The 17,468-nt window shown below is 43.7% G+C and overlaps 1 protein-coding gene across 2 annotated transcripts in view; it reads left to right on the top strand.

Moving 5' to 3' along the window:
* LOC139555242 (CUB and sushi domain-containing protein 3-like) overlaps positions 1-17,468 on the top strand; it is a 773,621-nt gene that overhangs the window by 715,201 nt on the left and 40,952 nt on the right. For both annotated transcript variants that reach the window (XM_071368883.1, XM_071368882.1), the window contains exons 58-60: positions 2,049-2,225; positions 6,190-6,369; positions 10,754-10,927. In XM_071368883.1, the coding sequence (XP_071224984.1) occupies positions 2,049-2,225; positions 6,190-6,369; positions 10,754-10,927 (531 nt within the window). The remainder of the gene's footprint in view (positions 1-2,048; positions 2,226-6,189; positions 6,370-10,753; positions 10,928-17,468) is intronic.

The following is a 17,468-nucleotide window of genomic DNA, read 5'->3' as shown; positions in this document are numbered from 1 at the left end:
GTCAGAAGTTTACATACACTAAGTTGACTGTGCCTTTAAACAGCTTGGAAAATTCCAGAAAATGATGTCATGGCTTTAGAAGCTTCTGATAGGCTAATTGACATTGTTTGAGTCAATTGGAGATGTACTAGTGGATGTATTTCAAGGCCTACCTTCAAACTCAGTGCCTCTTTGCTTGACATCATGGGAAAATCAAAAGAAATCAGCCAAGACCTCAGAAAAAGAATTGTAGACCTCCACAAATCTGGTTCATCCTTGGGAGCAATTTCCAAATGCCTGAAGATACCACGTTCATCTGTACAAACAATAGTACGCAAGTATAAACACCATGGGACTACGCAGCTGTCATACCGCGTTCTGTCTCCTTGAGATGAACGTACTTTGGTGCGAAAAGTGCATTTCAATCCCAGAACAACACCAAAGGACTTTGTGAAGATGCTGGAGGAAACAGGTACAAAGTATCTATATCCACAGTAAAATGAGTCCTGAAAGGCCGCTCTGCAAGGAAGAAGCCATTGCTCCAAAACCGTCATATAAAAATCAGACTACGGTTAGCAACTGCACATGGGGAGAAAGATCGTACTTTTTGGAGAAATGTCCTATGGTCTGATGAAACAAAAATAGAACTGTTTGGCCATAATGACCATCGTTATGTTTGGAGGAAAAAGGTGGAGGCTTGCAAGCCGAAGAACACCATCCCAACCATGAAGCATGGGGGTGGCAGCATCATGTTGTGGGGGTGCTTTGCTGCAGGAGAGACTGGTGCACTTCACAAAATAGATGGCATCATGAGGATGGAAAATGATGTGGATATATTGAAGCAACATCTCAAGACATCAGTCAGGAAGTTAAAGCTTGGTCGCAAATGGGTCTTCCAAATGGACAATGACCCCAAGCATACTTCCAAAGTTGTGGCAAAATGGCTCAAGGACAACAAAGTCAAGATATTGGAGTGGCCAGCACATAGCCCTGACCTCAATCCCATAGAAAATGTGTTGGCAGAACTGAAAAAGCGTGTGCGAGCAAGGAGGCCTACAAACCTGACTCAGTTACAAAAGCTCTGTCGGGAGGAATGGGCCACAATTCACCCAACTTATTGTGGGACGCTTGTGGAAGGCTACCCGAAACGTTTGACCCAAGTTTAAAAAAATTAAAGGCAATGCTACCAAATACTAATTGAGTGTATGTAAACTTCTGACCCACTGGGAATGTGATGAAAGAAATAAAAGCTGAAATAAATCATTCTCTCTACTATTATTCTGACATTTCACATTCTTAAAATAAAGTGGTGATCCTAACTGACCTAAGACAGGGAATTTTTACTAGGATTAAATGTCAGAAATGGTAAAAAACTGAGTTTAAATGTATTTGGCTAAGGTGTATGTAAACTTCCGACTTCAACTGTAAGTCATAATTTATTAAACAATGTTATTCTAGTCATCCCTTTGCCCAAATCTAAATCCAAACACACCAAGTGTGAGTGCCCCCCCCCCCCCCCTCCCCTCCTCCTTTTGCCCTCGAACAGCCTCAGTTCATCGTGGGCACTGACTCTACAAAGTGTCAAAAGCGTTCCACAGGGATGCTGGCCCATGTTGACTCCAATGGTTCCCACAGTTGTGTCAAGTTGGCTGGATGTCCTTTGGGTGGTGGACCATTCTTGATATACACGGGAAACTGTTGAGCGTGAAAAACCCAGCAGCCTGACACCTACTACTGTTCAATACCCCGTTCAAAGGCACTTCAAAATGTTGTCTGGCCCATTCACCCTCTGAATGGCACACATACACAATTCATGTCCCAATTGTCTCAAAGCTTAAAAATCCAACGTTAGCCTTATCTCCTCCCCTTCATCTACACTGATTGAACAAGTGACATCGATAAGGGATCATAGCTTTCACCTAGTCAGTCTGTGTCATGGAAAGTGTTCTTAATGTTTTGTATACTCGGTGTACTAGTATATGATGAAACAACTTCACAAGTATTTTTGAATTATCACATAAAACCAATCATTCAATCAAACTCTATCTGCCCCTTCTCTCTCTCTCCAGCGGTGCAGTGTGGGAACCCGGGGACCCCCAGTAACGGCCGTGTGTCCCGGCTGGACGGCACAACCTACTCCCACTCTGTCACCTACTCCTGTATGGATGGCTACCTGCTGACCGGCTCCACCACACGTCAGTGTCTGGCCAACGCCACCTGGTCTGGCACTGCCCCCAACTGCAGCAGTAAGTCTTCATAAACCAACCTCACTGCCCTGAACTGCAGCAGTAAGTCTTCATAAACCAACCTCACTGCCCTGAACTGCAGCAGTAAGTCTTCATAAACCAACCTCACTGCCCTGAACTGCAGCAGTAAGTCTTCATAAACCAACCTCACTGCCCTGAACTGCAGCAGTAAGTCTTCATAAACCAACCTCACTGCCCTGAACTGCAGCAGTAAGTCTTCATAAACCAACCTCACTGCCCTGAACTGCAGCAGTAAGTCTTCATAAACCAACCTCACTGCCCTGAACTGCAGCAGTAAGTCTTCATAAACCAACCTCACTGCCCTGAACTGCAGCAGTAAGTCTTCATAAACCAACCTCACTGCCCTGAACTGCAGCAGTAAGTGGGATCAGAGCCCGCATTCATAAAGCGTCTCAGAGTAGGTGTGCTGATCTAAGATCAGACCCCCCCCACGTCTATCTAATCTTATTCATTATGATATCACAGGCAAAAAGAATACTAGATCAGAACATTTATAAATTAGGGCCCTGGACTTACCCATTGTGCTTATGAACAGGGACGTTTGAAAATTCCTACTGATAACACCATAATGTTTTTTTTTACGATGTATTTCGATTGTGATCTTTGGTTTTCGTGTATGGGACCTATTGATATGTGATACAGAGTCATAGATGGGGGATTGGTTCTATTAGTGGGCTGAGGCTGAAGATAGACTGTGTCCCAAATGGCACCCTATTCCCTATATAGTACACTACTTTTGACCACAGCCCTATGGGTCCTTGTCACAAGTAGTGCACTATAAAGGGAATAGGGGGGCCATTTGGAACTATTCCAGAATCTTAATCTCGCATCCTGTTGTCATGACATTTCAAGAAGTTGCTCCTCTCGTGTTAAGACGGGTGGGTTGTTTATGACTGGAATTCTCCGGGCAGTGTAAGAGAGGGATCGAAGAGGAGACAATATTTTAGGTAGCCTTCGGGTTAAAGATTGAGACAGCGAGAGAAGGGGTCTCACGTACACATACACACACACACACACGCACAGTGACTGGTGGGTTGAGACAGAGAAGAGAGGTCAGAAGAGCCCTGTGTCCCTGCTCCAGCAAGATAAGAAAATCAATCCCTCTGTGCCTCTCTGTTACCTTGTACACATTACCATACCCTCCAAAGCTCTTCCCTCTTCTTCAGCTCCTTCTCAGTTGAGTAGACAACGCCAGGGTGTCAATCTGATTTAAATCTAGGCCCAGGGGCGAGACAGAGGGAGAAAAAGAGACAGAGGGAAAGAGAGACCGAGAGACCGAACTTGACAATTTTATTTTATTTTATTGGTATTTCATTACAGAATGTTTCCTTAAAGTTCAAACATGGTTACATTTCAATTTTGGTAATGTTCTAGGAATGTTCTCGAATTTGTTTGACATTGGGAATGTTGAGTTGGAGTTAATTTTATTTTTACAGGGACAGTGCACATTAACATTGACACGTGTTCTCATGTAGTTCAGAGAACATTAAGAAACAACGTTCTTCTGTGCGAATTTCAGTACTTCAGCCTAACGTTTCCTACAGGTTTCCTCATGGTTCTAAAGTCATATTTTCAAATTGTTCCAAGAACATAAAAAAAACGTTCCATAAAAAGCACAAGAAAATGTTAGAAACATTCAGAGAACGTTCTAAGAATGTTGTTTAAAAACATATATATTCAGTTCTCAGCAACAGCAAAACTCTATCTTCTATCTTGTTAAGTGTGTTCTGGTGTGTTGGCCACACCCACTAACTGGCAACACCTGATCTTAATGAGTGCTCGTTTCCTTTGAAATGGGGGTCTGTTTGAATAGACTAACATGTAAAAACATGGCATGCTAGCCTCCATCCTGGTGGCGCAGTGGACTAATTCCATGGACAGAGAACAGATTATAGGTTTGAATCTTCAAGGAAGTTATTTAAAGCCTCCAAATAACCTATAATTTCCTTTCTCAGAGCGTTCAATGAACCAGAGTAAAACGTTCTCAGAACCTTCCTGAAACCTTAAAATAAATGTTCCCAGAACAGTCAAAATGTTCACTTCTCTGCACCGAATGTTTAAAAAAAAACTTCAGTTTTATCGGTCAGGAAATGTATGACTTCGTTCCCACAAACTATGTGAAACAAAAAAAACACGTTCCCACAACATCCAAGGAACCAAATGTGCTAGCTGGGAGAGAAAGAGAGAGAGACAGAGAGACTTATTCCACTTCAGGTAGATAATTCCTCTCTATCTCACCTGGTGTTTCAGATTCAGTTCATTCAGGAATGGACTACCAGATCTATAAACTACTGCCTGCCTGTGTCCATATCACCCCTTGACAGTTATATACCATACTCGTTCCTCCAGGCTAGGTTCATTGCCTTTGATCGTATGCCTCTTAGTGCCCATATATGCTTAAACAGGCAGAATGCTTTGCCTACAGCGTTTCAAAGAGACCTTTGGTTTGTGTCCCAAAATGGCCCCCTGTTACCTATATAGTCTCAGGGCTAACGTAGCGCACCTTTTTAGGGAAAGGTGTAATTTGGGACGCATCCCTTGCCTGTGGCATCAAATCAAATTGTATTTGTCACATGCGCCGAATAAAACAGCTGTAGACAGTTGAAATGCTTACTTACACAGCCCTTAACCAACAATGCAGTTTTAAGAAAAATACCAACAAAAAAATAAAGAAATAAAGTAACAAAAGGTAACGTGTTAAAGTAGTACTGGTTGATGAGTCTTTACATGTGTTTTATTGAGCAGGCAGAGAAGGGTGATGCAGTATTTTCTATCCAGTGGTGGAGTCACATTAGCATTTTGGTCGAGACATTTTCCACACCACCTAGATGTTTACGAGCTTAGCCCTCCGATGATTGATTCCCGAAGCTTCATTCTCATGTTTTTAGTTTTTTTAAGCAAAAGACACAACATTTATGGAAAACGGTAACTCCGGAATTGATAAGGGCACCACATAAATCAATCCGAAATTAAAAATGTATTAAATGTAAAGTACTTTTGGGGTTTGTTGTCAGTCACGGTGATCACTGATCACAGAACTACTAATGTGTTTCTGTTACCTTGTCATCTGAATTCCCAAGGAGACCGTAAACATTCTACTTCCTGCTCTCTGCTCTCCGTCCTCCACAGAACAGAAGGGAGTTATAGTCGTAAGAGATTGACAGAATTGATTATGGAAGTTAAACCCAGGAGACCCTCGTATGAGAACACAGCTCACAGCTATTGATTTTCCCGGTGATAGTGAAATCTATCATTTTGAATAAAAGAGGCGAGGTGGTATCTCATCAGTGGAGATATCTCTGTTGCTGGCTGCATAAATTGGTCATTTCAGATGATTTGTGGATTAGGTTTCCCACCGATTGTTGTCACAGCCCCAGTTACATCTTACGCCGGACCCACAATGGGGCCTAAATTGCACTTCGACCGCCGTCATAGATATCCGTGTCTGTCACACAACAGCCAGAAAGCCAACTGAGTGTCCAGACTGGGAATGTCTTCTTTGTTATGTATGTATTTGTTTGGTGTAACAGAGTACACTGTGTCACTGAGTTACTCTTTTGTCCCCTTCCTTCCTACCATCCTTTGTTCGTTCCTTCCTTCCTTCCCACCTTCCTTCCTTTCTTCTTTCCTCTCTCTCTCTCTCTCTTCCTTCCTTCCTTCCTTCTTTCCTCTTCCTTCCTTCCCTTCCTTCCTTCCTTCCTTCCTTCCTTCCTTCCTTCCTTCCTTCCTCTATTCCTTCCTTCCTTCCTTCCTTCTTTCCTCTATTCCTTCCTTCCTTCTTTCCTCTCTTCCTTACTTCTTTCCTTCCTACCTCTCTCCCTCCCTCCCTCCCTCCCTCCCTCCCTCCCTCCCTCCCTCCCTCCCTCCCTCCCTCCCTCCCTCCCTCCCTCCCTCCCTCCCTCCCTCCCTCCCTCCCTCCTTCCTTCTTTCTGTCTAATCACAGTGATCAACTGTGGCGACCCTGGGGTTCCAGCCAATGGGATGAGGTATGGAGAGGACTTTGCTATTGGTCAGAACATCACATTCCTGTGTGCGCCGGGATACATAATGGAGGCTGACAGCTCGGCCGTACGCACCTGCACCTCCAACGGCACCTGGAGTGGCATCATGGCATCCTGCCAAGGTAAGACCTAGCAACACATGTGTAGCATAATGTACTTCATTACCCACAATGCTCTGTGGAACATATCTAATAACATTTTGGCATCATAGCATCTTTCAAAGGTAGGGCCCAGCAACACTTTGTTTGGTTGGTTTGTTCCCCTGACTACTTCAATTTGAGTGTTTGAATATGTGTATCTACACTTTAGAATAGATTTCAATGAGCCAAGTCTTAGGGACTAACTAATCAATGTCCCCATTGTCTAAAACAGAGCTGTCTTGGCGTGTGTTCCCTATGGAATCACCACCAGTTTCACTACAGATTGTTATAGCTTATTCACAGTAACACTGCACACCTCCTGCTTTCCACACTGTTGCCCTTAGCAACGGTAGCCCATATATCATTGTGTCCTGTTAGCTGCCACGGTGAGAAAAGGGTTTAAATAAAGCATATCAGTTTGCTTTGGTTTGTTATTGTAGGACCAACATCCTGTCTTGTAGTTGTTATTGCTGACACTATATGGGCAGGCAGACAAGGTTTCTCTTCATAACACGCTTTCTCAACATGCATAGAATTGGACCAATCTTGGACCAACTATGATCAACACATATCTCCATCTGTTTGTACAGGTGGTAGTTCCATTTATTGGCTGTGTGAAAGTGTGTTGTTATGCATACATATGTAACAGCTGCAGAGTGATATCTTGGTGCCGTACATTCTTATGATGCACAGTTAGATCTGTGAATGTGGATGTTGACGTGTGGAATAGAAAGTAGCCTAATGGAGGTGGATGGGTGAAAGTCTAACATTGCCTTTTAACACAAAGTTGCGTGTGTGTGCGTGCTTGCATGCACTGGTATTGTATACTGTATGTGAGAACGCCTGTGAAATGGAGGATCCGTCACAGCAGCTGGAGACCTTCTCCACCACTGTTGTGTCACTGGAGTTGTGAAACTACTCTGCATAAACCTATTATTCATTAGCTTAGTACAAGCCAAACTGGTCCACTCTCAATGGAGTGGCTACCAAGCGTGTCCAATACTAATTCAGAATATTAATACAACATTTGGGAATTTATTACACGTTTATTGCTTTTATTACTGTGACACAGAGATGGCAATAAGAGCAGCCAATCATCAGAAAGCTCCATTGAGACTAATGTGTTTGTTTTTATAGTCAGCTGATTCATTTAATCACTACCCTCCAAATCAATGGGTTCTGGTCAAATGTAATGGACTATATAAGGGATATTGTGCCAATGGGCTCTGGTCAAAAGTAGTGCACTAGGCAATCAGGTGCCAATGGGCCCAGGTCAAAAGAAGGGTACTATATAGTATAAGGAATAGGCCTAGTATCCATAGTGCTGTTACTGACCAAACCAACCCCATCTTTTGGAAAGTCTATCCACAGTGCTGTTACTGACCAAACCAACCCCATCTTTTGGAAAGTCTATCCACAGTGCTGTTACTGACCAAACCAACCCCATCTTTTGGAAGGTCTATCCACAGTGCTGTTACAGACCAAACCAACCCCATCTTTTGGATAGTCTATCCACAGTGCTGTTACTGACCAAACCAACCCCATCTTTTGGAAAGTCTATCCACAGTGCTGTTACTGACCAAACCAACCCCATCTTTTGGAAAGTCTATCCACAGTGATGTTACTGACCAAACCAACCCCATCTTTTGGAAAGTCTATCCACAGTGCTGTTACTGACCAAACCAACCCCATCTTTTGGAAAGTCTATCCACAGTGCTATTACTGACCAAACCAACCCATCTTTTGGAAAGTCTATCCACAGTGCTGTTACTGACCAAACCAACCCCATCTTTTGGAAAGTCTATCCACAGTGCTGTTACTGACCAAACCAACCCCATCTTTTGGAAGGTCTATCCACAGTGCTGTTACAGACCAAACCAACCCCATCTTTTGGAAAGTCTATCCACAGTGCTGTTACTGACCAAACCAACCCCATCTTTTGGAAAGTCTATCCACAGTGCTGTTACAGACCAAACCAACCCCATCTTTTGGAAAGTCTATCCACAGTGCTGTTACTGACCAAACCAACCTCATCTTTTGGAAAGTCTATCCACAGTGCTGTTACTGACCAAACCAACCTCTTCTTTTGGAAAGTCTATCCACAGTGCTGTTACTGACCAAACCAACCCCATCTTTTGGAAAGTCTATCCACAGTGCTGTTACTGACCAAACCAACCCCATCTTTTGTAAAGTCTATCCACAGTGCTGTTACTGACCAAACCAACCTCATCTTTTGGAAAGTCTATCCACAGTGCTGTTACTGACCAAACCAACCTCTTCTTTTGGAAAGTCTATCCACAGTGCTGTTACTGACCAAACCAACCCCATCTTTTGGAAAGCTGTAACGGTTATTCTGTGAGATGACTGTATCCATGGTGATAGGCTTTCCAAAATAGTGCACTATTTTACTGTAATTTGGTGAGAGTATTTTGTCTATCGTATAGCCTGCTGGAAAGCCTGTTTCTGCCCAAACCAACCCTCTCAGAACAGTCTGCTGGAAAGCCTGTTTCTGCCCAAACCAACCCTCTCAGAACAGTCTGCTGGAAAGCCTGTTTCTGCCCAAACCAACCCTCGCAGAACAGTCTCCTGGAAAGCCTGTTTCTGCCCAAACCAACCCTCTCAGAACAGTCTGCTGGAAAGCCTGTTTCTGCCCAAACCAACCCCCTCAGAACAGTCTGCTGGAAAGCCTGTTTCTGCCCAAACCAACCCTCTCAGAACAGTCTGCTGGAAAGCCTGTTTCTGCCCAAACCAACCCTCTCAGAACAGTCTGCTGGAAAGCCTGTTTCTGCCCAAACCAACCCTCTCAGAACAGTCTCCTGGAAAGCCTGTTTCTGCCCAAACCAACCCTCTCAGAACAGTCTGCTGGAAAGCCTGTTTCTGCCCAAACCAACCCCCTCAGAACAGTCTGCTGGAAAGCCTGTTTCTGCCCAAACCAACCCTCACAGAACAGTCTTCTAGAAAGCCCTATCTGCTGTTACTGTAATTTGCTGAAAGGAGTGTATCCGCTCTGCAATTCTTTGGAAAGCCTACAATATCTGTTTTTACTTACTGTAGTTCAGTGAGAGGAGGAGTATTCTGTGTCCATATCGTAGTTGGCAGAACTCCATGTGAAAAACAGACACTGAAGAGAAAGGGAGACTCACTCTACAGAGTGCAACATGAGTCATCCAGCCTAGCCCTCTCTTCTACTCAAGCGTGGCGTAGGCTGTGGCGCACCAAGACTCCCAGGCAGCGCTCAGACAAACTAACTGTCCCTTTGACTCTCTCTGCCGTATTGCACTATATAGGGAATAGGGTGCAATTTGGGACTCAGTTATTTTTTATTTAACGTTTATTTAACTAGGCAAGTCAGTTAAGAACAAAGCCTTATTTACAATGCCAGCCTAGGAACTACCTTGTTCAGGGGCAGAACGACAGATTTTTACCTTGTCAGCTCGGGGATTCGGTTTCGGTTATTGGCCCAACACTCTAACCACTAGGCTACCCGCCACCCCAGGTAGCCTAGTGACACCCAGAGGCTAGTGCTCGGAGAGAATACCATTAGCTCAGTTTCAGTTAGACAGCTGGTAGTAAATGTCCACTAAGGGTGGCAAAGCCACAATTATTCCTTCGGCTTCATTTCCTAAGATTATGAAAATATGTTGTTTTAGTTGTTAGCCCGGCTGTGGCCTTTTCCCAAAGGTTTCTTGTGTATTCGCTGTTTACCTTTATGCCATGAATGGAATCATAAAGTATAAATCGTGCCTAATTGATTCAGGATAACTCTACTGTGATAACGAGAGTTAAGTAAAGTATGATTCATGCCTAATTGATAACATGATACCCCTACAGGGATAATGAGGGTTAAGTAAAGTATGATTCATGCCTAATTGATTCATGATATCCCTACAGGGATAATGAGGGTTAAGTAAAGTATGATTCATGCCTAATTGATTCATGATATCCTTACAGGGATAATGAGGGTTAAGTAAAGTATGATTCATGCCTAATTGATTCATGATATCCCTACAGGGATAATGATGGTTAAGTAAGTGAGTAATTCAGCATTGATTAAAGTATTACTTCCCCTCAGAGTAAACTTGCCTTACTTCCTCCCTCCTCTCCTCTCCCCTCCCTCCCTCTCTCTCTCTCTCTCTCTCTCTCCCCTCTCTGTCCTCCTCTCTCTCCCTTTCTCCTCTCCTCTCTCTCTTCGTCCCTCCTCTCTCCTCCCCCGCTCTCCTTCTCGCTCCCTATTCTCTCTCCTCTCTCTCCCTCTCCCCTCTCTCCTCCTCTTTCTCCCTGTCTTCTCTCCCACTACACCCACCCTCTTTCTCACCCCTCTCTCCACTCTTCTCCCCCCTCACCCCCTTCCCCTCTCCACCCATAGCGGTGACCTGCGCAGCACCCTCTGCCATCTCCAACGGAGTCCTGGAGGGTACAGACTTTGAGTGGGGCACCAGCGTGAGCTACAGTTGCTCCCCAGGGTACGAGCTGTCATTCCCTGCCATTCTCACCTGCGTGGGCAACGGCACCTGGAACGGAATGGTGCCTCAGTGCCTACGTGAGTAACATCTCTCCTCTCCACTCGTGTTATTTTGTTATCTTGCTCTCTCTTTCTCTCTCTCTCTCTTTCTCTATCGCTCTCTCACTCGCTCTCTCGCTCTCTCTTTCTCGCTCTCTCACTCGCTCTCTCGCTCTCTGTTTTCCACTCTCTTGCACATCGATGCAGCTTCACTCTCTCTGCAGTAGAACTAACACATCGATACAGCTTCACTCGCTCTGCAGTAGAACTAACACATCGATGCAGCTTCACTCTCTCTGCAGTAGAACTAACACATCGATACAGCTTCACTCTCTCTGCAGTAGAACTAACACATCGATGTAGCTTCACTCTCTCTGCAGTAGAACGTTAACACATCGATACAGCTTCACTCTCTCTGCAGTAGAACTAACACATCGATGCAGCTTCACTCTCTCTGCAGTAGAACTAACACATCGATGCAGCTTCAGTCTCTCTGCAGTAGAACTAACACATCGATGCAGCTTCACTCTCTCTGCAGTAGAACTAACACATCGATGTAGCTTCACTCTCTCTGCAGTAGAACGTTAACACATCGATACAGCTTCACTCTCTCTGCAGTAGAACTAACACATCGATGCAGCTTCACTCTCTCTGGAGTAGAACTAACACATCGATACAGCTTCACTCTCTCTGCAGTAGAACTAACACATCGATGCAGCTTCACTCTCTCTGCAGTAGAACTAACACATCGATGCAGCTTCACTCTCTCTGCAGTAGAACTAACACATCGATGCAGCTTCACTCTCTCTGCAGTAGAACTAACACATCGATGTAGCTTCACTCTCTCTGCAGTAGAACGTTAACACATCGATACAGCTTCACTCTCTCTGCAGTAGAACGTTAACACATTTTGTTGCGTTCTTGTTTCCTTGTTTCAGTTTGAATAAGATGTCCACTCTACAGTTCTATGACTATAGTCAGTTACAGAGATTAATCTTTTAGTTTTTTTAAACCAATTTCCTAATCTTTATTAGAAACAACAGGTTAATATCAGGGTAACGACAGGGAAATAACAGGAAATTACAGGGAAATAACGTGGTAACGACAGGGAAATAACACGGTAATGACAGGGAAATAACAGGTTAACGACAGGGAAATAACAGGAAACGACAGGGAAATAACACGATAACGACAGGGAAATAACGTGGTAACGACAGGGAAATAACACAGTAACGACAGGGAAATAACACGGTAACGACAGGGAAATAACACGGTAACGACAGGGAAATAACGGGGTAATGACAGGGAAATAACAGGTTAACGACAGGGAAATAACAGGAAACGACAGGGAAATAACACGATAACGACAGGGAAATAACGTGGTAACGACAGGGAAATAACACAGTAACGACAGGGAAATAACACGGTAACGACAGGGAAATAACAGGTAACGACAGGGAAATAACACGGTAACGACAGGGAAATAACACGGTAACGACAGGGAAATAACGGGGTAACGACAGGGAAATAACAGGTTAACGACAGGGAAATAACGTGGCAACGACAGGGAAATAACATGGTAACGACAGGGAAATAACGTGGTAACGACAGGGAAATAACGTGGTAACGACAGGGAACTAACGTGGTAACGACAGGGAACTAACGTGGTAACGACAGGGAACTAACGTGGTAACGACAGGGAACTAACGTGGTAACGACAGGGAACTAACGTGGTAACGACAGGGAACTAACGTGGTAACGACAGGGAACTAACGTGGTAACGACAGGGAAATAACGTGGCAACGACAGGGAAATAACATGGTAACGACAGGGAAATAACATTGTAACGAAGGAAATAACGTGGTAACGACAGGGAAATAACGTGGTAACGACAGGGAAATAACGTGGTAACGACAGCGAAATAACGTGGTAACGACGGGGAAATAACATTGTAACGACAGGGAAATAACGTGGTAACGACAGGGAAATAACACGGTAACGACAGGGAAATAACACGGTAACAACAGGGAAATAACGGGGTAATGACAGGGAAATAACAGGTTAACGACAGGGAAATAACAGGAAACGACAGGGAAATAACGTGATAACGACAGGGAAATAACACAGTAACGACAGGGAAATAACACGGTAACGACAGGGAAATAACAGGTAACGACAGGGAAATAACACGGTAACGACAGGGAAATAACGGGGTAACGACAGGGATATAACAGGTTAACGACAGGGAAATAACGTGGCAACGACAGGGAAATAACATGGTAACGACAGGGAAATAACGTGGTAACGACAGGGAAATAACGTGGTAACGACAGGGAAATAACGTGGTAACGACAGGGAACTAACGTGGTAACGACAGGGAACTAACGTGGTAACGACAGGGAACTAACGTGGTAACGACAGGGAAATAACGTGGCAACGACAGGGAACTAACGTGGCAACGACAGGGAAATAACGTGGCAACGACAGGGAAATAACGTGGCAACGACAGGGAAATAACGTGGTAACGACAGGGAAATAACGTGGTAACGACAGGGAAATAACGTGGTAACGACGGGGAAATAACATTGTAACGACAGGGAAATAACACGGTAACGACAGGGAAATAACACGGTAACGACAGGGAAATAACGGGGTAACGACAGGGAAATAACGGGGTAATGGCAGGGAAATAACAGGTTAACGACAGGGAAATAACAGGAAACGACAGGGAAATAACACAGTAACGACAGGGAAATAACACGGTAACGACAGGGAAATAACAGGTAACGACAGGGAAATAACACGGTAACGACAGGGAAATAACGGGGTAACGACAGGGAAATAACAGGTTAACGACAGGGAAATAACGTGGCAACGACAGGGAAATAACATGGTAACGACAGGGAAATAACGTGGTAACGACAGGGAAATAACGTGGTAACGACAGGGAACTAACGTGGTAACGACAGGGAACTAACGTGGTAACGACAGGGAACTAACGTGGTAACGACAGGGAACTAACGTGGTAACGACAGGGAACTAACGTGGTAACGACAGGGAACTAACGTGGTAACGACAGTGAAATAACATTGTAACGACAGGGAAATAACGTGGCAACGACAGGGAAATAACATGGTAACGACAGGGAAATAACGTGGTAACGACAGGGAAATAACGTGGTAACGACAGGGAAATAACGTGGTAACGACAGGGAAATAACGTGGTAACGACAGGGAAATAACGTGGTAACGACAGGGAAATAACGTGGTAACGACAGGGAAATAACGTGGTAACGACAGGGAAATAACGTGGTAACGACAGGGAAATAACATTGTAACGACAGGGAATTAACGTGGTAACGACAGGGAATTAACGTGGTAACGACAGGGAATTAACGTGGTAACGACAGGGAAATAACGTGGTAACGACAGGGAAATAACGTGGTAACGACAGGGAAATAACGTGGTAACGACAGGGAAATAACGTGGTAACGACAGTGAAATAACGTGGTAACGACAGTGAAATAACGTGGTAACGACAGGGAAATAACATTGTAATGACAGGGAAATAACATTGTAATGACAGGGAAATAACATTGTAATGACAGGGAAATAACGTGGTAATGACAAGGAAATAACATTGTAACGACAGGGAAATAACATTGTAACGACAGGGAAATAACGTGGTAATGACAGGGAAATAACATTGTAACGACAGGGAAATAACATTGTAACGACAGGGAAATAACATTGTAACGACAGGGAAATAATGTGGTAATGACAGGGAAATAATATGGTAACGACAGGGAAATAACGTGGTAACGACAGGGAAATAATATGGTAATGACAGGGAAATAACAGGGTTAGTACAGGGAAATAACAGGGTTAGTACAGGGAAATAACAGGGTTAGTACAGGGAAATAACAGGAAATGACAGGGAAATAACATTGTAACGACAGGGAAATAACATGGTATCGACAGGGAAATAACAGGGTAACAATAGGGAAAGAACACAGTAACTACATGGCAACAACACCATAATAACCTGTTTATAGTTAGTATGTAGCTGCTAAATAAAGATTTAACGTATGCCCAAAGGATATACAGTGTGAAGAATTTTCCTGGTTATATAGAAACAATTATTAAGAACTATAAATAATAGAGGATAATAAGCATATGTTATGTAGTAAGCATTCAAGGCCCTTTTCACCTCTTCTCATTAGCACCATTTACAATGCACTTGGAACGTTCTTAGAAAAAAGGTTTGAGAAACTACATAGGACAACCACAAAACATAACTTTTGGGTCTTTTGCTCGTAGTTCATAGTTATCCAGTCTTTAAAGGTGTTGTGCAAACAGGTACATGTACATGTATTGACTGTACATAAGTAATTATGTTTCTTACTGCTACTTCATTCATAGTTTTACTGTGCCTATGGTGTTTCAGCCCTGTATTCTAAAGCAAACTCTGTTCCCCTGTTATCATGTTCACAAATGGTACTTTCTCTATAGTTCTAGTGGTGCTTGGACCTGCATTTACCCTTGTTAGTGGGGACCGCGCCCTCATTGGCCCGAGAGACGCACAGCGGTAACAGGTGGCCACTCAGGGACAGGTGTAAACATCACCTGACCACGGTGATCACCTCTGCACCTGCCATCGTCGCCCTGGAAACCAAACAGAAACACTCTCGTCTCTCTCACACTCTTTCTCCTTCAAATTCTTAGAATGTGATACTAGCAAGACTAGAATATCATTTTTTGTTGTTGAGCTAAATACACTTTAAGAGACCTGGCCTTAACGTGTAGGGGATAGTAAATCCCTTACTACATCCTACTGTGCCCCCTGCTAGAGCTGTGTGACCTAGAACAGGCCGGGGCAACAGCCACCAGGCAAAAGTGTACTGGAATAGTGGTTAGACAACTTCACAATGCTCTGTGATACGTTTCGTTCACAAGAGAGGAGACGAGTAGCCATGTTAGTGGATAGATTTATCTCGTTTTAAGTTGAATACCCTCCTCATCCATTATAATGTACCAGTTATAGATTATGTAGTTTTTAATAAAAACATACATGCACCATGCATCTAGAAACATTGTACTGTGCTGTGCAGACCTTAGATACAGCATGTGGGTGTTGTTTTGGGGTGTCTTGTATAGCTATGGTTTCTGTTTAATAAACAGTCTTTCTAAGGAAGTACATTCTACATCAGAATAAACATTGCTACTGAGAATAGGTGAAAAGGGCCTTGACAACTTTCTACATAACTTATTATCCTCTATTATACCTCGTTTTTAAAGATGGAGTTCGCAGTAGGGGGAAATTGTGCCACTGTCCGCCCTAAAGCCGTTGTTTTTGTTTTGTTGACTAAGCAGAGGAGCGTCGTGCAACGGGGTAAACAGTTTTGCACTACTTCTTTGTTGTTGCAATATTGCAATTGGATGTGACAGTTTCACCATTAAGGATTCTAGCTATAAGTAATATATAATCGTTTCTAAAGACAATTCGTCACACATTATATAGTTATTTAGCAGCTAGGTACTATTACTGCGATGTTACCGTGTTACTTAACTGTCGTTACTGTGTTACTTAACTGTCATTTCCTGTTATTTCCTTATTGTCTTCTGTTATTTCCCTTTCGTTACTGTGCTATTTCCCTGTAATTTTCTGTTATTTCCCTGTAATTTCCCCTGTAATTTCCTGTTATTTCCCTGTCGTTTCCTGTTATTTCCCTGTTGTTACTGTGTTATTTCCCTGTCGTTTCCTGTTATGTCAGCACTGCACACTAAAGTGCTTCTTGGTCTTTTCTTTTTTTTTCATGCAGGTGATCTGGGTATCTGACACTGTAGTGAAACAAATGGCTGCAGAATGAATGCTATGCTGTCATCTTGCTCGCCTCTGTAAAGGAACAAACCAAGGTTCTTTATGTCATTGGTTGATTGACTGACAGCTGAGTTAGAGGAGGAAGCGCCCATTCATAAGGTCCTTGGTCTGGTCCGACGATCTTCCACCCGTTTTAGGGACATCAGTCAAACTCATTCGGGCAGTAACTTTCGGCATCACTTTAATTTGACCCAAAACGAGGGCAGAACAAGGGGGAACTCGATGTACTGCAGATTAGATAGTAAATTGAATTGAAAAGACTAGCAGATGCCTCCCGTTAAAGGGCAGGTAATGGGAGGTGGGAGGTGAGAGGCTTCCACCATCATGAGCAGCTGTGCCCAATGATAGACAGGCAACAAAAAAAGTGTGACCAAGTCTCTCTCTCACACACACACACACACAGCAAACCAAAACCGTCCAAACACACACACACACACAGCATTCACCCTCATACACAAACCAAAACTGTCCAAACACACACACACACACAGCAATCACCCTCATACACAAACCAAAACTGTCCAAACACACATACACACACACACACACACACAGCAATCACCCTCATACACAAACCAAAACCGTCCAAACACACACACACACACACAGCAATCACCCTCATACACAAACCAAAACTGTCCAAACACACACACACACACACACACAGCAATCACCCTCATACACAAACCAAAACTGTCCA

Source organism: Salvelinus alpinus, chromosome 26 (assembly GCF_045679555.1).
Source record: "Salvelinus alpinus chromosome 26, SLU_Salpinus.1, whole genome shotgun sequence".
NCBI classification, from domain to species: Eukaryota; Metazoa; Chordata; class Actinopteri; order Salmoniformes; family Salmonidae; genus Salvelinus; species Salvelinus alpinus.
The sequence above is the reverse complement of the archived record's forward strand: the minus strand, read 5'-3'. Positions and strand labels throughout refer to the sequence as shown.